Here is a 22,268-nt window from a genome sequence, read left to right on the forward strand (position 1 = left end):
AAGAAGACACTTGAGAAATAAAATAAAAGGCTTATTTCGTGGGTGGTCACTGTCAGCACAAGGCGCCCAACCGACCCGGACATTTGATATCAGCACCCACCGATTGCGCTTTTTGGACTTCATAATTAGAGAGGTTTTAGTGTTTTTCAGACATAAGCGACACTGGAGAAAGATAATCGAATATAGAACCTTGGGCGCAATCTTGAATTATAGAGGTTTTAGTTAGGTATGCATAAGGGTGTATTGAGTAATTTGCGGCTCTTTGTCCCCATATTTATGTCAAACACAATCATATAATTAGCTAATTATTATAATAATTAGCAACTCAACAACCAATTAGTGGTTGCCAAAAGCAAAAGCAAAAGCAAACAAAAGCAATAGTGGCCTTGAGGAGGAAGTAAAAATAAAAATTCTTGCAAACAATGCATTTCTTTTACAATATCTGATATATATATATATATATATATATATATATATCATGATGTAAAAACAGAGGCATTATTGTATTCAAAAAATTTCTCCACGAAAGGACGTGTACTTGAGAAGAAAGGGAATTGAATAGTTTCAACTACCAAGTCCATCCACCCACTTAATAAGAAAACCAACCTTGAAGCTTCATTTAAAACTCACTTACTTTACCCCTGTCAACAAGTCAACAATTCCCATTATGGAAACCCAAAAAACCAAACTACCAAATCAGTCCACACCGACAATCAAAAGATGGTTACGGCTCTGTCAGCCTGCAATCTGTAGCCATCACAAATCTGACCCTCACCAGTCACCATTTCTGGACAAGAACCATCATCCAAACAAAGTTGGATAGGATAGCAAAACAGTGCTATACACAAGTTTTTCTCCAGCTAATTAAAGGGTTATAACATTAAGGCTTAGATTTTGATACTCTTTAGAATTCTTTGAGTTTTGCTTAAAACTATTCAACACAACTTTAATCTCACTAACCAAAACACACTTGTGCAAAAGGAAAAAAAAAAGTACATTAACTCAAGGCCATACATAATTGGAGATGCAAATTCAAGGTTAGATAAGAACATGATATAGAATGGAAAATACGTGCAATGAGAAGAAAAGAAAAATAGAAAATTTTATTGTTGAATAATTGGTTTGAGAAAAGAAACAACAATAAGAACATATTCATCCTTCCTTCACTAACCCAGTAAGTACCCACCGGACATCCAATCTCCCCCATGACTTCCATTGTTTTTGTATATATCACATATATATACATGTACAGATCCTCTGCTACAGCCACCCCTCTCTCTCCTCTCCCTCCCTACCTATCTCCCTCTCTCACTGACACACACTCTCTCTCTCTCTCTCTCTCAAATAAAACTAAAAGGCCAATTTAAACAATTGTACACAGTTTTAATTTTTTTTTTGGAAGTGGGGATACAGGAACCAGGCCGGTCTACATGAGAATGAAAATGAAAAAAGTTCAAAGATATGGTAAAAAGGAAGAAAGGAGAAAAGGAGAAAGGAGGAAGAAAGTGGAACCAGAGAGCAATGAGGAATGAATGAATAAATAAAAACTGAAGAAGGAACTAAGCTACCTCTCTGGGATCCACTGGCATTGGTCGCTAACGAGATTATTTGGTGATTCTGATTATGTCACAGGTATCTGGTAAAGCTTATATGGTGGGAGGCAGAAAGGAAGGGCTGTAGGAGAGTTCCTAACAAACTGGGGGCCGGGTAGCAACAAAAAAACTCAAAACTACGGCAGAGCAGCAGAATTACAGTACAGTCCTGATTCTAGAAGCTATAATGCCGGAGTGAGTGTTCCAACATTTCACGGCTGGGGCGCACCATTTCCTTCACTCGGCTACCATTTTTGTAAATCTTGAATGTTGGTACAATCCTCACATTTTCAGTGCTTGCAACTGCTTGGTTTTCTTCAATGTCAACCTATGATCCATCACCATAATTAGTACATAAATTTCCTTCTCTTAAATATACTTACGTACCAAGTACCAGAGCATGCAAAGCGTAGTCAAACTAGAATATGATGCATTATATCAGTCAGTAATTTACCTTGAGGAAATTTATGGATGGGTACCGGCCACAAAGTGTGTCCAGAAAAGGAGATATTTGCTTGCATTGGAAATCAGAGGCTGCTTTAAAATGGACCACGGAGACACCTGTAAATATGACTTTTAGGCACTTGTGCAATGATGTAGTGTAAAAATAAGAAGGTGAGAGACCTGTAGATGGGGAGGCCTACCTGGTAAAGCCATTGCAGCTCTGAACTGCTCAAGACCTAATATTTCTTCTACTTCACCGCCAAACTTCATATTATAAACTTCTTCCCCGCGGGATTTTTTTAACGCAACTTGAGCATGAAACAAAGATTCAGCAACTTCATTGTCGTCAGGAAGCTCCTTCCTCAAGACCTCATAATCTCTAACAGCATCTACCCATCTTTCAAGCTGTAATACACAAAAATCTAACAAACTAAATTGCACATTTTTTACAAAAGGAAAAATACATAAAGAAGAAAGAAAATAAAATGATTGAAGTTCAGAGATGCATTTTACCTTGCTGTTTGAGGCAGCCCTTCTAAGTAGGGCTTTTGTGTAATTGGGTTTAATACATAGGGCCTGGTTGCAGTCTTCAATGGATCGCTCCCACATCCCAAGTTTAAACCAACAAGCTGCTCTGTTGCAAAATAGAACAGAGTTTGAAGGATCAAGCCTCAGACCATCTCCGTATGCTGAGCAAGCTTCAGTGAACCTTTCGGACTTGAAGAGATCATTGCCTCGGGCACGGGCTCTCACAACCATACGCACATTATTAAGCAGCACTGCAGCTTCAATGTTCCGAGGATCAATCAGCCCAGCTTTCTCAGCAGCAGTAACTGCATTCTCAAACCTGCAACATCCATCATCTATCCTCACTCTCCACAAAAACTTAACCATCTTATTTCTGATGAAGCCTAGAATCTTTGAACTCACCTTCCAAATGCCATCTCAATTTGGGCCATGACAAAGTAACTGTAAGCTTCAGAAAGCATCCCAAAGAACTTAGATTGTGAGGGTTTGGTCTCTAATTTGGGTGTGTTTGATAAGACTAATTCAGCATCATCAATTTGGTGGAGCTTCAAAAGTGCTTCCGCTCTACACATACAGAGCTGTAAATTCAATTTGAACAAGTTCAGCATTATGCTACACTTTCCATTGCAACAAATCATCCAATCCTGGTAGACAAAACTTATAGAAACTTAGAGATTAACATTTACCTGAGGAGAAAAGTCAGCTCCAGAAGCAATAGTAGCATCACATTCCCTCAATACACTTTTCCAATCTCCTACACGACGGGAATCTGTACATTTTTTGAGATGCTTCTCTACTGCCTGCAATTTCTGTAACTCAGCCGGATCTGGCTTCAACCCTGGAAAACAAAGGTGCCTCCTGGCATTTTCAACTTGTCCTAACCTGCCATAACATGGGATTCTGTCAAGTAAATTCCCTGCTGCATTAAGCTGGAGAAATACATTGAAATTCAATCCACCTACAATTATATAAACCATCAAAACACTGGATCTGTAGAATTTAAATATAAACGAACCAGCAAAAATTTGGAGCTCCACTGAAAACCTCTAAAGAAGATTCCAGTACGCTGGTATATCAAGCAATACAGAAAATTGCAACACAACTGAATCTGTCCATTCCACTAGTCAAATTCAACTAATTGTTACCCAAGGAAGCATATATACGTTCATCCAGAAAACTAGAATGACACATGGAAATTGTAGACACATATTAACTAATGTAGAAATCTAAAGCAAGCAAAAAAAAATACAGGAGAACAAATCAACAATCCAAATCAAAAGGGCAAACCCGAGCAGAATGAACCAGATCCAAGGACCAAACAAGCAGAGACATTATGTACAATGTTGACCAGCTAATTAACAAGACTGACACTAACCCATCACCAACTAATTCACCAACATATCAGCTTCCAAAATGAACCGAGCTTTAGTGTTTTGCATCCCAACAACTCACCTAAGAAACAAAGACCCCAAACGCTGGTGAGCTCTGCCATAATTGGGATCCAACCTTACTGCCTCTTCACATTCCCTCACGGCCTCCACCAGCCGCCCGAGACCGGTCAATGCCGCTGCCCGGTTGCTCCTGTAGGCTGGATTGGCCGGAGACAATGCGATTGCCCGATCGTACAAGCTCAAAGCCTCCGCAAAATGGCCTCTTCTGTACTGCTCATTCCCAGCTCTCTTCAACTCCTCTGGATCCGCACTCACCATTGTTCTCTTCAACAAGTCTCCGCCGCCAGTTACCCTCGAACTCACAGTACTCACCGCCTCTATGCCGCCACTTTTCGCCGCCGGGCCTCCCCGCATTATGCTCCCGTGACCGTAATTGCCCATACCCGAACCCAAAACATCGGTTCTGGAGCTCCGGTTTGGGACCATACCCGTTTTTAAGATTTTTCCAGACGGGCATATGTTCCCAGTGGGCAAAACATTGAGTGGCGGAGAGTTCACAGAGCTCTGACCCGAGTATATTAAGGGGTGGGTGGAGCCGGAATCGGATCTTGTATGACCCGGTTTGAAATTCCGGGTGTTTCCGGCGGATCGGACGCTCTCGGCGGCGGTGGGACTGCTCTCACTAGAGCCTGACAGCTCGCCGGAGTGGTTGTTTGGGGCTGAATCGGACCTTTTGGCAGCTGGGTTGGGCCCATTTCGGCCTGAGAACGATCCGGACGAGCTGGAGCTACTACTTGTAGCAGTGGCGAGACCGCCGCTTTGACGGGTCCGAAGAGGGGAAACGGGTGAACCCAGATCGAGTTCTCGAAAATCAGGCTTGTTGGCTTCGCAACTCAGTGAGTCACGGAAGCGATCGTTGAGCGAGTCGAGGCCTAGCTCCGAAATGGGCTTCCCAGAATGCGACATTTCCAAAAACAAAAGCAAAGCTTGTAAATTTTTTCTATCTCTTCTCCCTCTGTAAATTTCGGTACTTTTTTCTCCTTTCTGGGGTCCTCACCCTCAGCAATGTATGCGAGTGAAGCTACTCCAAGAAGAACAACAATGGCGGCAAGCAGAGACAGACACAGAAACACAAAAACCCAGAAGCAGCAGAAAATGAAGAGGCTTTGATGAAGACATCAAGAGATACAGAGAGAGGTGAGAGAGAGAGAGAGAGAGAAGGGAAAGAGAAGCCGAGATGGGGATCTCGTGATATAAAATAAGGAAGCAAAGAATGAATGTGAAGTCCTTAGAGAGAAGAAAGAGAAGTGAAAGAGGAGAAAGAAAGAAAGGAGAGAACTTTTTTATTATTGTTTTTTCTTCCCTTTCTCTCTTTCACCTGCTGCTTCACGAGACAGGTTTCTCTCTTCTCCTCTTGTTTGTATTTTTATCATCAATTTTCTTTCTCAGTCTAAAATCTAAAATCTAAAATCCCTAATAAAAATCCAACACATCTCTCTCTCCTCTCCTTTCTTCTCTCTTCTTTGGGTACTCTCCAACCTTCCTCCATAAATCGCTTTATTTGTTGTTTTTTTCTTGCAGAAATTAGTGCCACGGAGGCCTACTCTCCCTTTAGAGGCTGTGAGCAACACACACACTCCCCACTCTCTTCAATGGTGACACCTAACCATTGGCATTTGGGCTCTCTCTCTCTCTGTTTTTCATGGCCTTCCTTTCCTCTCCTTTTGTCAACAAATTGATTTTGACTTCACATTGGTTTAAGCCTCATTATGACCTATTTTTAATCATGTAGATTTTGCTTAAGGCATGAAAGGTGACAACATGGGAAAATAAAGTGCCAGCTTATAAATATGAATTCATCTTTTCTTAAATAATTCTTGTATATTAAACAAAAACTCGCGGTGGGAAGGCTCTCGAGGGTTTGTATTTCTAGTACTTCTCTTTTCAAAGTTAGTAAACATAACTTCAAACTCTTCTATTCTAAAATGAGTATATAACATGTGTGAATAGTCAAATGAGTACTCGTTAACATGTGTGAAATAGTCAAAAGATGAATATTTAGGATTGATTGTAGAGAAGGTGCACAAATTACATCGATGATGTTAGACTACTTCACTTCCATACTAACCTTATATGTGACATTCATTTTCTTTTTATTACATTGAGAGGGATTGATACGAACACTTACATTTTCTAATAATAACTTATTTATCTTATACATGACATTTCTAAAGGGTTTGTAATTCAAGTAATTAAGAGTATTTACATGTGCACCTTAAATCCTAGATTCGATTCTCCCCTCTCCTAATATCTCTTGTATTAAAAAAAAAAAAAATCTTATATGTGATATTCTTAGTTAATACGAGCAATTAATTAAAATTCTTATTTGAGCATGTATTTCAAATTAATTGACACGCGTAATGCTTTTATTCATATTTTACATGTTACATATGTTAATTATAGCTTTTATATAATGTTCGAATTCCGCACATTTCTTTTAACAAAAAGAAGAAAAATATGCCTACATAGGCTTAATGAAAAATTGTATTAACTTGTAAATTAGTGGTCTCAAGTTTAAACTTTCATGGCATCTTGATAATGTGTATACGAGATTTTTCATAATAAAAGAGAAAAAGAAAAGAAGAAAAAAGACACAAAACCAAACAAAACAGAAGGCTCAATGGTCCCTAACCACGTTGAGCTGAAAGCCTTGTCAGTAGTATTGACAATGACAACGACCATGAATTCGTGAAGTGAAATGGTGTGAGTATTTACACCTTAGCATTAATGTCTTTTTGACAAGCTACTTCTCCTCACATCCTAGATTTCCTGTACTCTCCAGATTTTTTACTTTCCTGCGCAAGCCAGAAGCAAAACACAAGATTTAATTTAATGACTGCTCGAAACCAAATTACCAAAACACCCTCCACTATCTAGCTTGTTTCACATTTCTACCCCTTGGATTTCCCCATATTTACGGATATGCCTCAAAAAACCCCCCGTCCACCTGTTTCGCTGTCTTTCCTTCTTCGATAAGCCCGAGAGAAAAAAGAGAGTTAAAAAAGAAAACGTTGAATGAGACTGGCAGGGGCATTATAGAGGATGAGCAATGAGACTAGACTGGGGCTATTTTAGTAACCTCGGGTGGGTATCGACAGAAGTAGCTGGCCATGTGCAGGTGAGAGTGCCGTGCCAGCTGGCCCATTCAGAGAATTCCTCAAGCCAAACAGTGGCGTCCAGCTAAGCACCAAACGGCAGGGGCTGACATCGTTTAGTAATGATACGGAGAATATGCCTCTGGAGAAAAACGTTGTCGTTTTTGAGACGTTGGATGGTGATGGTGACAGCAGCAGAGAAGCAGGGCCATCCCAGTGACGTTTGGATGGAAAGCAAAGGAGAATGATGACCCGGCAATCCATTTCATGCCAGGTAGGCTAAATAAACTTGGCATGGATTTTTTTTTTTATCCTTTCATTTTTTATTGTTGTATTTAATTTTTTTTTATTTTTTAAATCATGAAATCGAAGATATTCAGGGTCTTCTTGTAGCATGTTGGTTTTGTGTTAATGTTAGCATGCAAGGAATTTATAGTTCAAGTGATTAAGAATTTACGGTCATTTATCATTGCATTCGAGATCTTATATTTGATTTCCACGTCCTCTAATATCGCTTTACATAAATAAAATTTTCAATCATCACTAAATCAATAAAGACAAAAAATAAAAAATGCCAAATAACATTGCATTAATCTCTATTATCCATATTCAGTAATTTTGAGCATGCCAATGCTACACAAGGGATTTCTTTGTTTTCACGTAATTGGAAATCTAGAATCTAGAATTTATTTTTTTGGTACTTTTATTTAATGGCCAAATAGAAATTGAATTTTATTGGGACATATTTTGCAGTGAAAGTTACAAGTTGTTTTTGTTTGTGAGTATGTGAAAATTGCCATCTATCTTGATAAATTTCTTAGTATATGCACTTTAGTATTTGAAAATAGAAACAATTTAAAATTAAATTAAAATTAATTGGAGAATTTTGAGCAATCAACTAGCTATTAATCTAACGTAAGTTCTTATAAGTCAAGAACATAACACCAAAAATAAAAATCTCAAATTCGAATCTCTACCAACTCAAAAGTGGAAGTAAAAAACACATGTAAGCCCACACGAAAAGAATAAAAAACGAAAATGGAGAGGAATTTCCAACATGTATGTAGTATCATAATAGGTATGGTTACAAAATGGTACGTGGCTGTCACGTGTCAAATCATTTACAGATAAAAATGGGCACGTGGTGCCACACAGGCACAACCTCGCTGAGCTGTGAGCCACTATGTTAGAAAAGAAGAAATTTTTGCATGTAAATTGTAAAAACAATAAAATGTTTAAATTCAGAACAAGTGAATAGAGAGGTGCATTTAAATATTGTTTCTTAGTCTATAGGTCTAACTCGATAAAAAATGGTATTAATTGGTGAATGAGTAAGTATATATTTGATTCTCTATGACATCTCGATAGTGGGTATGAGAAATTCCCCTTCTACTTGTAGTTCAGACTATAATTATATTTTAAAAAATAAGTTGCATTTATTATATGTCATAATTTGTTTTCTTATTTAAGTACATGTAAGTATTTTTCATAGAATATGTCCTAACTCCACAGTCTTTTTCAAATGCAATTGTCATATGCTTTGACAATGCATATTACTTTTTTCACCCTCCTAACCTGACTTTACCAAACTAGTTGCTTTCTCATTTTCAAATATTTTGTGTTTTTTTGTTGTTGCTCATTTCACACTATCTAATCTAACACTTGAAAAAAATAACAAGATACATTGCGTGTGTACTAGTTCAGGAGAAGAAAAGGGAAGAAAAAAACTCAAGTTCAGAAATGGTTAGGTCTTTTTCCCTTTCTTCTTAGGTTGTTTGCTTGTAGTTTACATTTGGTATCTTCAGATTTTATGTTACATATTTTACGCAATCATTGTTATCCGATTAACCTGAATTTAGACTTTAAATCGCCATGGTGAATTAATAATGTGAGATTCACGAGAATGATAATTTCATTTAATATTTCATTCCAATGAACCAAACATCACCCAAAAGTCCAGTAAATCTTATAAATTGACAACGGAAAAATAATAAGCAAGATGACAACTAACTTCACTTAAAAGGGTTCTGAGTCATATACGTTCTTGTGAATGACTATTGTTTATACGCAATTGTATATTGAAATCTATCCAGATGAATGAAATCTTTGCATTACCATCATAAAAAAAAATACAATAAATAAATAAATAAAAAGACAGCCATTTTTAATGGCATTTAAAATAGTTCCATGTCAAAGTACTTACAAAAACGACACCGACAAAGTAGTTCTCTCTTAATCCAACGGCCTGGATTATCTCGGGGGCCTCCAAGTCAATTACTTTTTGTGAAAAAATGGTTGATTTCCTCCAATTCCAAGGTGTGTATGTGCATGGACTTTGGAGATATTTTAAAACTTTCACAAACTGTATTTAAAAAGGGTATAAATAAATAAATAAAAAGAGAAAAGTGCGACATTTACAGAATCAAAATATTTATTAAGTGTTAAATCTTCTGGGGACGGTTCAATGTAAAATGAACAGTGCCCAGAGATGCATCCTCATAGGGCATTGCATTCAACCCTAATTTATTTGTTTATTAAGATAATACTTTGTTTATTAAGATAACACTCTCTCTCTCTCTCTCTCTCTCTCTCTCTAGCCCACCATGACAATGGATGGATTGAGTTCTTTTTATGGGCCAGGAGTGCTCATGGCTTTGATATTAGATGTCTCCCTCTGTGTGTCCCAAACATTAATGGATGTAAACAAAGGTCATCAATCTACAAGACTATATCCCCTCCGTACACACACCAAGTTTGTTTTACTATTATATAAACCGGCCAGCCAAGTTCATTGGCTTGACCATGTTCCTACATTTAGTGTTCTCTCATATGGGGGTCTTAATTAGGTGGTCTCGGCATATTCTGATGACAATTCCCACCACCGTAGCCCTACCAATAGGCCAATTTAGACCGTCAAGCGTATTAGGAATGGAGATAACAACACGATAGAATGGGGACGGATATGTTTTTCATTATTGTCACGTCGTATAATGTGAGAATTCTTTGTCTTTTAATCTTACATCTAGGCTAAGATCGACACCATTATATTTTGCTTTTTTACAGGCAAATGTATGTGGCAAAATAATTGACATAAAAACATATACAGTTACAGCAGCACTTTTATTAGTTTGCAATCAATTCATTCAACTTTGTTTTGTTGTGCAAACGTAAGTTCATCATTTCATTTTGGCCCAGTTTGACTGTTAAGTCATGGTAAAAAAATAGACATGCATCTTCTTTTTCAAAATTACTGTTTATGTGACTTAAGTGATTAATTAATTAATTACCAGCCCTCAATTCTTGGACAATCTGCCTCTCTTTATAGTGACCAAATGTAGTCGACCGTTGGGTCAGAGTTAATTAATCCCCACCGTTCAGTCTCAAAACCTACTCCAAAAGCATATTGACATTAAAAAAATAAAAAAAAAACTAGTCAGATTTGACCATTAGGAATGAAAGCTTAGAAATTCACTGCAGGTTTTATATACGTAAATGCACTACACTGGTGAGATCTGAAATTTTGCCCATTTTGGAGTAAAAAGAATAATTAAGGAAGCCTTTTTGACTTAATTAATTTATGATCATGAGTCATAAGTGATTTAATTAAAGAGGGTTGAGACTTTATAATATATTTAATTAGAAATATTTTTGCTCATCATTTTAATTTAAGGTGTACTTTTTTTTTTCTCAATAATTGACACATGTCTATAGACATAATCATAGTTAATTCTTTGTTTTGTATTTGTGAAATTATGGTTATGTCCATAGACGCGTGTTAAGTGTTGAGAAGAATAATGAGAATACACATTTGGTTAAAATGATGAACAAAAATGTTCACTATTTAATTTGTCTTTTTCTATTGAATAGGATGATATGCATCCATGGCTTTATATGTTTTCATGACTAGGTGAATCATCTTGAATGATTACTCTAGCCAATGGTTCAAATTTTCACATAAGTATACATGTTCATACCAATAATTAAAATTTAAAGGTAATGGTGTACACTTACGAGTTACCCTTATTAATATAAGATACTTGCTATATATACTCTACATTGTTGGATGGAATTTTCGGCATTTGGATAAAGATATAGTAAGCAGCTTGTAACACAAGTTAATAAGTATTTATCCTGTACATTCGAGATTTTATATTCGATTCAATTCTCATGTGTCAATATCATTTATAAGTGTAATATATAGTTGAAGGTAAATCTTTGTTGTAAAGAGAATTTAATCCATTGCGAGGAAGTCATAGGCCCGCACCATAGAAACTCCAAACCAGAGCCTTGCCTTGCAAGTACTTGCAGAGTTGCAGTCACTTGAAGCATACAATCAAACCCGTTTGACTAATGAAGTGTTTTTAGAATTTAAAATCGCTATCATAATTAATATCAAGCCAACATATATAAATATGTAATTGCGTGTCACTTTAGTGAAGAATTGGATGCCAAGTTGAAGATCCTGATGTATAAGTTACAAGAAGCTGAAAAAAGAATAATAAATTGAATCAAACGAAGGTGATGTTAGCTCAAGACGGTAACAACAATGAACTCTAATTATGAGAATTTATATAGCTTATCTAATATAATACTTTATCTTTACGCTCACTATAAAAATTCAACTTTAACTTTCTTCTTTTGAGAGAATTCGACTTTCGTCTTCTTTTATTTTTGGAGAATTTGACTCGCGCCTTATGTTTTTTCGGAATTTAATTTTTGTGTTTTTAAAATAAAGGATTAACTTCTGGCAATCACATGCTAATTAGTCCCACTTAGCCATCACTTTGTGTGACACAAGCAACGGATAGGAACTAAACAAGGGTGCCACTGTGGCAGCAACTATCCTACAAGACTACAGCTAGGATGGGGCTGCTACCATTTTTCCTAGCCAATATAACATGTCTTGTTGAGACAATAACAAGAGAAGAAAAGGACAAAAGACAACATATGATTGGAAACATAAAACCCACAAATGAAAAGCTCTTCTGGTATGATGTCATGGTCAATTAGGGGGGAGAAAAACTAAATGGACCATAGGTAATGCTTGCTTGTAAAAACAATTAAAATTTAAATCGTATTATCAGTATAAGTAATTACTAATGAACTAATCGACTAAAAATAATATAGAAGAGTGTTACGGATAATCACTCACGCAGGTGATTTTTAACTGTAAATGCGTGCGAGTCTTAGAAAGTCCCACATGTATCAACAACCAGAAATCAATCCGCCCCCCACCCTAAATTTTTTCTATTAATCTTATCTTACTCTAATTAAAGTAATTCACGAGGCATTGGAGCAACAACGTTTAAGGGTTAATGATTAGGCTAATTAGGCATTGGCTAGCTGAATTGGTTGGAAAATTGAGGGTGTTCATGCTCTAGTATAACAATAAAAAAATATAGTTCATTACCATAATTAGGTTCATAGATAAGAACAAGGTTGTTCCCACATACCAAACCACATATGCAAAGCTTTGTTGGTGAGATTATTCTAAACCCCAAAGATAACCAGCTCTTAGTAATCTACTAAACCAATTAGCCCACAGATTAGGACCTTTAAATCCAGAAGAAATCTAAAGAAAGATTGACAAAGTGTGCAATATATGTGTGTGTATATAATATTTGTACATGTTGTGTGTGTCCAACTTCCAAGAGCCAGACCAGCCATGTGAGAACCATGAAGAGAGGAAGAGAGAGCTGAGCTGCAAGTTGCAACCTTAGAATGTCTCGGACTTTGGAGCCCTCTGTGTTGTGTGTAAGTAAAGAGTACGGATACATAAATATTAAGGATTAAAATTGCAGACCCTATAATCATGGGGGTCAGAAGAAGCATGTTCATCACATGAGAGATGGGGAGTTCTAATTTTAATTTTTTTTACAAAAGCCAGAAGGGAAAGGGGGTGATGAAAGAAATTTCCTGGATCCTGGTCTCTAATTGGTCTCACTTACTTTTTGTCCTCTACAGATAGTGTGGTCTGCTCAGTCAAATTTGTTTTTCCTACCTAGATTTTCCAATACCTATTCCCTTTTCGGTTATGAATTTTGTTTTTTTTGTTCTTATTTTCACAATGCATTGTCCAGGCCCAGAAAGTGTTTACCTTTGTGTAACAAATGTAACAAGCTTTGGGATTGGATTGGATTGGATTGTACTATAAAGAAAAGGAGGTGAGTGGTGGTAATGTAGAACCTGGCAGTGCAGTGCCAAAAAGGATGTCAGTGTCAGATTGCAGAGAGTCTCTAAGAAATGTGGTAGGACTTTGTCATAGAGCTGCAAAGTCACGTGACAGCCATGTGACCATTGAAGAGAAACCATGATGTTCTTGGAGGAAATTTGGATATGTGATCCTCTCCTTATCTCTTTCAGCCTCTGCTGCTTCTCTTATCCATCTTTCTTGAAATAAGTTTATCTCAGTTCTCAAGTTTGCACAATGTCACATTCATATTGTGTACTGGCACCACAAACCTAGTTGATCTTTCTTGTTTTTGCTTTTGTTTTCATTATTTTCTTGATTGAAACAAGTGCTGGTTAAAATTTGGCATTGGTGATAAGGTGTAGGGTGCTTGCTCCTGGGAACTTAGAATTAATGTCTCCTCAGATTGTAAGAGTACGGATAAATAAACTAAGCAAATTTCAGACAAATAATCATAAGTGTCAGAACCATTTCAAGGATCAGCCCATAGATTTCTTTGCTTGTTTCATGAAGGAAGAGGGTTGAGACATCACTCTCTCCCTTTCTAGGCTTTCACATACAATTAACATGTTTTCACATATAAGCAGCAACTTTATAAATTAAATTGGACCCACATTTTGTTTTTAGTCCCATTTTTTTGTTAAATCATTGAAAGGTTCATTATAATTTGTTTAGCGGCAGCGATCCCGTATTAAAGTTTGAATTCCCTCTTCTTCATTGATTAAAAAAAGACGCAAGTGATTTAATCTCCTATGGTGTTAAGTGGTTGAATAACATTGATTGATCATGTGAAAAGTTCTGAAGTCCAAAACTTACCAAGAATTTGTACAAAAATTATTCATTACAGAAATAAAACAAGCTTTGACAGATGATGGTTTCATAATTGATGTTGGACTTGTAGTGGCATCTCACAGAATACAAGCTAGCTAGATGTGCTTGGATAGTCCTTTTCCTCTTTTTTCCAATGGGATTGGGATAATGTTTTAGCTATCATTGGATAGTGATGTGTTTGGAGGGTACATAAAAACAGCCTAAATAATTAGCATAAAAAACCAGTAAACCACATGCCTCTCTAAGCATGTATGTACATTGGTCTCTGTTATCTCCTCCCAATTGGGTCACCTTGGATTCCTGACCTGTAGGGAAAAGGGCTGAGGAGTTTCCCTCATGGCTTGGTTGTTAATTTGTCCTCAAGCTCATATTCCTCAGCCATTGTTTTTATTCATTCAAATCACATTGGATTTCTTTACTTTCTTCATTGAAATGAATTGAATGTTTGCTTCTTGATTTTTGTGCTGAGTATTATTAACTTGGGATTCTGAAATGGAAATATGCACCTCCCACTCCCACCACAAGAATAAGTGTTGCACGTTTTGAATCTTTTTTCTTTCTTTCTTTTAATTCTGACCACTTCCAAGAGCCAGTCAAAGCAAAAAACAAAGAGCAAAAGAACAGAAAAAAACTACTGTACAGCTTACCCAGGAAGGAAACAATGGTAAGCAGCAGAACAATGAGCAAAGCATATCAGAAAATATATATAGAGTTATATATCACCGTACCAAAACCTGCAGTTAACATAGAAATAAGAAAATTTAGACCTCTCTTTCTCTCTCTCTCGAACCCCACTCACCACACCCCCCACCTCTCTCTGTGATTCGTGCATTATGGATGTGAGAGACAAGAGTACTGATTGAGCGAATTGAGGAGCTCCAGCAAGGCACGTGCTGCCCATATGATCATATGAGACTAGAAGCAATTATATTGGTGACTTTTGAATGAGGAACCATTATTTTGGCGACTGCACTGGAAAGAAGAAGAAGAAGAAAAAAAAAAAGATATGAACATCTGATTATAAAGCTGACTGGAAGGTCAAATGTAAAACCTGTTTCTTGTTTTCTTATAGATGGAAAGATATGAGCTCCAAATGAATTGTTTAGAGAGACAGCTGAAGGAATATCAATCATAATGGGATTATAATTATAAATTAGTACTGATTCTGCTGAATCAGGATAAAGACTAAAATGGTTAACCATCATCGATCAACCCACTAAATGATGTTCTGCTCGGATCAATACCTCATATAATATTTTGCTATGGTGGGATGGGATGCTCATAATGTTCCTATTTATTTATTTACTGGTTTTTGTTTTTGTTTTTTTTTTCTCTTTCTTTCCCTTTTATTTTCTACGTAAAAATTGTGGCACTATAGATGACCTCACCAAACTCTAAACAAGGGATCCTTGTTAATCAGAATCCTATGCATTCAGCAATGACTGTAAACAAAGCAAACATCCTGGCACTAGTTTAAAAAAGGGTTCTTCCACCTCCACTGATGTGGGCAGAGGTTCGAAACCCCCAAGCACCTAATGAATATTTATGTAAACCTCTACCCTGATTACTTGTATATATAAAATAATTAATTAATTATTTATTTATTAAAAAAGGGGTTCTTCATGCTGAGTTTTGTTGTTGGTTTTTTTTTTTTTTTTGAGTCAACTGAATGCCCAAAGGCCCATATATTATGCCTTGTTCTAGAAACTTAAAAACCCTATTCATAACTAAAACTTGCTGAATAATATTTTAAGAAATTTCACTGGGGTCAATAGTGTTTATGTTTTCATCAAGAAATGTCAATCTACAGATGGGCCACAACAAAAAGCCCCTTCTTTTTTCCATGAATCATTGGATTGGATGGACCCTCAGCCAGACAGAGGTCCATGAATCCAAAGGGCCATCATGAGATGAAATGAAACATATGATTGGGAATTTGGAGGAGCTCATCTCATGTTGCCTTCAATTATCTTAACATCCACTCTTCACCCCACCACTCATAGGCTCAAAGCATCAATGATTTAACAATCACCACTACCAATAACAATAGTAATAAGAAAATCAGAAGCATAACTTCAACTCCACTGCTCAATTTTATATTCAATTGAACCTGGATTTCTAGCTCAATTATTTGGGTTAAAAATTTAGATTGCCATTATTGATCATTCCACTAGCTTTTGGTCCTGACAGATCCAATTTATTTTTGGGTTATACAGGGAACAACTGGATCTGTTTTTAAATGCAAACAAGTTAAACAAGTTGATCATGTTTTGGGTGGGGTCATGAGACAGTGGAGACCAAAACACCAACATATCAAATATTTAATGTGAACATGTCAACCTTATGCATTTGACATATATATCATAACATGGTGCATGGTTGATGGGAAGCACTGATGATGATGAAGAAGTGGCAGATCAACAGCAGAACATGGGCACCCCCATACCACCAAGTTGACATCTTGAACACTAAGAGAGAGAGAGAGAGAGAGAGAGAGGGAGTCATGGATTTTTCTGTTAGTTCTGTCTGTAGCAGACTATATATGTGAATGTCAAGTAAGACATGAATCCAATGCATCAATGCTGGTGGTCTCTGGTATGTTCATCGGGCCATCATCATGCATCATTTGTGTGTTGGCATGTGACGCTTTCACAGCTCTAGTTTCATTATGTACCCAAACCCTAGTCCAATTCATTGGTATACATATTATTTTGTTTTACCATTGTTCCTTCCTTTTGATACAATCCTTGTTTTCTTGTTCCATTCTTCAAGAGACCTTTTACATATACACCCACTCATGTTTTGTTTTACCAAGTTGTCATGTTTTGTACGGTTTTCTTTAGGGCTCTTTTCGGATTTGAATTAACCCTATGAACAAAAATAACGCAGGGAGAGCAGTAGAGAATAAACATGCCGAACAAGCACCCAACCCAAACTGTTCTTAAAATTATAAATCAGGTTCATGCCTTCGCGCTTCAATGTCTTAATCTATATGTTGTCAACTAATAAGGCAAGAAAAGAAACTGTTTCCACTTCCAAAAACCAACCTTCATTCTTCTGTAGCGAAAAAACAAATAAAAACACTTCATTCTTCGATCTTGATTTAGATATTAACTATTTTCTTAGCTGAAGTTATGTGCAAGAATTCCATCCAAAACGCAAATGCAATGCTCAATTATCTTTAGAAGATGAAGTGAAAATTTTAAAGAATGAGATTTGATTAGAAAAAATAGACATAATTGATTACAACCCTGATAACTATCTGTTCTTCCTAAATCCTGTAACTCTGACCCATACGGGCCACACCCCCTCTTTCTCATATCCCTCTCTGGGATCCTTAAAAAAATGTACATATATTTTTCTGTGTTCTTACTACATGGGGAAGAAACAAAAAAATGACATTGTAAGGTAATGCAAGTACGGGCACACACCAAAAATATGTCTCAGTCAATCAACTCTGAGAGCGGATGCAAGACTTCTAATCATCAGATTCCAGCGTCGGACCTTTTGAGCAGCTGTCCTTTTGGTGGAGTTCTAACAATTTGGTTTCTGGATTGCAGAGCCCTGCATTAACAGTAATAATGTAAAACAATCTGCACTTTTTTCTTTTCACATTAATGTGCAACCCGAATGTGTTTGTTAGGTGAATGCTGAACACTTGAGCTTGACTACTTTCAGTTTTCAATTCCTCATCTAAACTCTCATGAGGGCAAAATGATTGAATGTTTCTTCTGAGCTTAATGTGGACTCCAAATCATTTTCAATTAATCCAAATATCTGTCATGCATAGAATTATTTGAAGCTATAACAGATTTTTCAAATGTAATTGATTTAAAATCACTCCTAGCTTTTTTGTAAGAGTTTTCCAGTTCAAGCCATTTCCTATATTCATTTACTTTTTCATTTCAACTCCAACATTCCAACCTAAAGAATAGGTATTTGCCTTCAAAGGCTTGGAAAAGATAAGGGTCAATGGGATATGTAAAACATTACTTCTTGAGGCCCAAAGCCTCCTATTTGTTTGTCACTAAGGTAGGTCTCTGCAAAAGATGAAAAAGTTTGATGTCTCCGAACACTGATCTCAAGCAAAATTTTAGCATATGGAGTTCGCTTACCAGAGGAATTCATAGAGATTATAAAAACAATCTCTACAAACTCTCACTTATCAAACCAAAAAAAATAAAAATAAAAGAGTAAAGAAATGTTGGTTCATATTTCACTTTCAATTGTGTGTTGGGGTAAGAAGAAACACCAACCTGAGCACTTAGGAATATCCCACACAGCTATAGATGTTGATGTACACCGTGGTGAACACAATGCCTGATTGTTCTCATGGTTGACATTCATAGCAAGCATCCACACACCAATTGTGACATCCTCATTACTAAACATTCGGAAACTGAAATTACACAGAAGATGGAACCCATCAGCTACATTATGGGGTAGGATACAAGAAATATGTGACCTATCCAAGCATACGACCTCTATTATTTTTAACTATCATGATCCACCTTCTCAAAGGAAATCAAATGGAAATCCCACTGCACCAAAACGAAAGAATTTCACAATCTCATAAAGTTTATTTTATTTTATTCAGAATATTTGAATTTAAAGAGAAAATGAAAATGAAATAGCTGAAGACGAGTCAGGGTCAATCATGTCCTAGTTAGTATATTCAGAAGCTTCTGCTCTAGGAATTATTTTCAGAGGGTAACAACCAGCAGCACCAAATGATGCAAGAAATTCGAACCGACATATTTTCTACCAAGGGGGCAAAGGGTCTATCATTGGAGGCGGTATCACAAGCACAAAACCTCCTGATATTCATTCTTCCTTTGTGGGGTTCTATGTAGTGCCAACTGGAGTTGGACTAGGTTTATTAAGCCATGCACTCAGACTTAGCAAGACTCAACTTCTGTTTGTTTGTTTTACTTGAGTAATAAAAACTTCAGTTATTTGGCTTCTCTTTGGGCTGCACCAAGTCTCAATCAGTCAGCATAAACGACATATGTTGCTTTTGAAATAGATCAGGTTCTCATAAAGTCGAACTAAGCATTCGCTTCTAAACTACTTGTTAGCTTGTTTTGGCCACATTATTTTCCCAAAGGCAAAACAGGGCAATGAAACCTAACACTCACCACTTATACACTAGGAAAAAGAAACTCAGCCATGGCTATAATTTAAGATCCTGCCAACCTATAATTCTTTTTAGACAATCAAACAGTTAATAACGGCAATTAAGGCTGGTTATGTTCAACCACCCAGGGCTTGGCTCAACTGATAACGGAGTGGTCAGGCCTAAGTGACAATTATTGTTCAGGAAACTAAAAGAGTAGGATACAATATGGGCTATGCACATTTCACTGACAAACATTTGAAGACATGTACCATGAATAAGCATGACCTAAATATCATAAAACAACTTAAACTGGGCACTCCATATGCAACCAAATAATATTACCAACACCCACCAACTGGGTCAAGGAGGAATCATTCAGGAAATCTTCTTAAGCTTAAAATAAATAAAACAAGGAGAAATGAAACAGACCACGCCATTAGCCCCCTTCACTATATGCATGGTTATAAGTCAAGCTGCTTTGAAACGATATATCTGAAAATTTAAACAACTAAAAAGCCAGATATGTTCAGCCACCTTGCCCTACTCTAAAGGGATAATGGAATGGACATGTCTAAGGCTCAATTAATCTTCAGGAATACGGAATTGCAAGTATATTACCTATTCCACTGGAAAATATATTAAGACATATACCATGTAGTAAGGAGTCCTACATATCATAAGATGACTAAACCTGTGCGCACCATACATGACCATATAGCATTACTAAAACCAAATCACTAGGTCAAATAGGAAAGTAAGGTTAAAACTCTGCCACCAATGTATGCATGCCATGGTAAGATAGACGCCACCAGAAATAACATAATAAAATTAATAACTTTCCAATGCATGCATCTAAGGGAAAATATCAACTACTTAGTAAAGTTTGGCTGACGAACGTTAAAATGTTTTAGTGATACTAATGATACACTAGGGAGTTCCCTGCAAAGGTATGTTTTTTTGGTTATTACAAACTTGCCTGTTGTTCCTAAGAGCAACCAAACTTGCAACAACATCAGCAGAGAGAGCATATAATGGACCATAAGCATGGAGAAAGTATTCGCTCCCGAGCAAATAGGATAGTGGCTCATACCTGCAAGAATTTTACTGATCAGATACTTTGCTACTGGGAAAAAAAGAAGCTAGTTCAGGTAACCAGTGAACCACATCACTTGGCATGGATCTGGTGCAAGTGGACACGTCAAAATCTATCTTCTTTCAGTTATCACACTTCCCAACATAGTCGTAAATAAAATAGTTCCTATGACTAACAAGGGCATAAAATAAAAATGGAAGCCAAATGATATGACCGAGGAAAAGATAACCAAATCTTGACAAAAGCAGCACTAACCATTTAAATTTCGGGTCAGTGAAGACTGGGCCCTTTTTCATGCACCCAAGGTAAGTCTGAGAGTGAGAACGCTCTTTTGCCAAGAGCAGTGAAAGGCGGTCTGATAATATTAATGAAAAGTTATTGCATTACTGCAAAGAAATCTCATAATTAAATGACATATTAGACACACTAAATATGGCATGTACAAGCTGTACAAATCTAGGCACCTGGCCTTAAGTATATGTCGTCATCAGCTTTAACATAGAAGTCAGCATCAAAAAGTGCATAGGCAGCTTTGAAGAAAGCCAACCTGTAAGGAAAACAGACAAGATTATCTTGATAAGCAAAACAGACAAGATTTGTACTTTGAAACTTCAGTAACAAACTAGATCATGGAAAATAAACTATAATTATTTAGAACTAACGTTTTGTAGGGGAGCTTACTGTACTCCTCTTCAATATCCAATAGCAAGAAATCATCGTATTCGGCCACCTCCTTTGCAAGTTCGGCCATCTTTTGTTTTTCCTTGGTTTTACCAATCACAAACCTAAAAGCCAACCCAGTGGCTTCTTCCACGCTGCAACCCATTTCTCCAAAATCAATTAAAAAAGGAAAGCCAAATTATCAAGCTTCTAACTTTGTTGCTTTATTCAAGTCACTATAGCATATCATGGTCTAAATCACACACTTAACACACATATACAAGGAAAGAAAGTTGTGGATCAAATTCTCAAACTATATACATTGTCAAGGACCAAGCATTTGCAACAAACAATATACGCAGTTAAAACTAATGTGAATCATGAATCAAATGTTGATATTAATTAAAAACAGGCTTAAAGAAAATCGATACCGTTGAAGGCCCTGGGCATCGGACGGCATCCAAGTCTTCCTCAAAGATTGTCTGCGACCCGTGGATCGGAACCCAGTTTGAATACCCACAAATCCCATCACTTTCTTCCGCTTGTTATTGTCATTCCCATCTCCAACATTCAAAACGAGACCGTTTTGACTGCTGCTGCTGCTACTACTACCTGTCTCCCAAATCACCTTTACCGATCTGGACTTGCTCGTCAGGCACTTGTATTGGTGGCTTGGGTGGAGAAGCGAGACGAGTCCGAAGATGAACCCGGAGAGGCCGAACAGGAGGCAGAACCCGATGAGCAAGACGGTTGGTCTGAGAGCTGAAGGAGGTTGGCGCGCGTGGAAGAACTTGGGGGATGAAGGCATCGTTTTGCTGTTTCAGATAGAGGGAGAAACCCTAGAAAATCTAGGGTTAGTCGAAGTGCTGCAAGAGAAGGGAACCGCAATCGGAGGGAAAGAGAGAGAGCTCTGAGTCTGAGCTGATGCTTCCGTTATTGACCGTTACTGTTATTGGTCTGAAGTCTGAATCATGGAGATTTCGATTTTGAAAGGCCAACTTCATTTTCTTTTTTCTTTTTAAAACAAGAAGAAAAAAACAAATGTCACATTAATTATCTCTATGTATTTATAAATGCTAGGTTAACCACATTTTTCATACCACAATTGTACCACTTTTTAAATAGAGGTGGGTCTCATTGTATTGGTGGGCTCCACCTCTATTAGAGAAGTGGTACAATTGTGGTATGAAAAATGTGGTAAGCCTAGCATTACTCATTTTATAATTGGATGATAATGGTTGATTGAAAGAAAATTAAGTTTAGAA

General features: G+C 36.9%; 2 protein-coding genes and 1 long non-coding RNA gene across 4 annotated transcripts; 1 reads left to right on the forward strand and 2 right to left on the reverse strand.

Moving 5' to 3' along the window:
• Nucleotides 1–1,077: 1,077 nt before the first annotated feature.
• On the reverse strand, nt 1,078–5,410 carry LOC117625739 (TPR repeat-containing thioredoxin TTL1-like). Its single transcript, XM_034357281.1, has 7 exons — nt 4,017–5,410; nt 3,251–3,446; nt 2,967–3,142; nt 2,550–2,883; nt 2,237–2,441; nt 2,047–2,153; nt 1,078–1,920 (listed from the first exon to the last, which is right to left on the reverse strand). The coding sequence occupies exons 1-7, from the start codon at nt 4,919–4,921 to the stop codon at nt 1,768–1,770; spliced, it is 2,076 nt and encodes a 691-aa protein (XP_034213172.1). The 5' UTR covers nt 4,922–5,410; the 3' UTR covers nt 1,078–1,767.
• Nucleotides 5,411–12,712: 7,302 nt separating this feature from the next.
• LOC117626126 lies at nt 12,713–13,772 on the forward strand. Its single transcript, XR_004585501.1, has 2 exons — nt 12,713–12,864; nt 13,191–13,772. It is a non-coding gene; the product is annotated as an uncharacterized LOC117626126 (long non-coding RNA).
• Nucleotides 13,773–17,306: 3,534 nt separating this feature from the next.
• On the reverse strand, nt 17,307–22,011 carry LOC117626440 (probable beta-1,3-galactosyltransferase 14). 2 transcript variants are annotated; one of them, XM_034358138.1, is made up of 7 exons: nt 21,435–22,011; nt 21,006–21,158; nt 20,808–20,890; nt 20,599–20,698; nt 20,227–20,340; nt 18,388–18,530; nt 17,307–17,695 (listed from the first exon to the last, which is right to left on the reverse strand). In XM_034358138.1, exons 1-7 carry the CDS (start codon nt 21,809–21,811, stop codon nt 17,610–17,612), a joined length of 1,056 nt encoding a protein of 351 aa, XP_034214029.1. In that variant the 5' UTR covers nt 21,812–22,011; the 3' UTR covers nt 17,307–17,609. The 2 variants fall into 2 exon arrangements, with proteins under 2 accessions (XP_034214029.1, XP_034214030.1); XM_034358139.1 differs by lacking the exon at nt 18,388–18,530.
• Nucleotides 22,012–22,268: the final 257 nt, after the last annotated feature.

This window comes from Prunus dulcis, chromosome 4 (genome assembly GCF_902201215.1).
Source record: "Prunus dulcis chromosome 4, ALMONDv2, whole genome shotgun sequence".
Lineage (NCBI taxonomy): Eukaryota > Viridiplantae > Streptophyta > Magnoliopsida > Rosales > Rosaceae > Prunus > Prunus dulcis.

What these genes read in the sequence shown, in the direction of transcription:
- LOC117625739 (XM_034357281.1), bottom strand. Translation starts at nt 4,921, where the DNA reads ATGTCGCATTCTGGGAAGCCCATTTCGGAGCTAGGCCTCGACTCGCTC. An exon ending in GGGCTGCCTCAAACAGCAAG is followed by an intron (nt 2,442 to 2,549) that starts GTAAAATGCATC and finishes TGTGTATTACAG; the next exon opens with CTTGAAAGATGGGTAGATGC. An exon ending in AGCTGCAATGGCTTTACCAG is followed by an intron (nt 2,154 to 2,236) that starts GTAGGCCTCCCC and finishes TCATATTTACAG; the next exon opens with GTGTCTCCGTGGTCCATTTT.
- LOC117626440 (XM_034358138.1), bottom strand. Translation starts at nt 21,811, where the DNA reads ATGCCTTCATCCCCCAAGTTCTTCCACGCGCGCCAACCTCCTTCAGCT. An exon ending in AGTAAGCTCCCCTACAAAAC is followed by an intron (nt 20,891 to 21,005) that starts GTTAGTTCTAAA and finishes TTTTCCTTACAG; the next exon opens with GTTGGCTTTCTTCAAAGCTG. An exon ending in ACTGACCCGAAATTTAAATG is followed by an intron (nt 20,341 to 20,598) that starts GTTAGTGCTGCT and finishes AAATTCTTGCAG; the next exon opens with GTATGAGCCACTATCCTATT.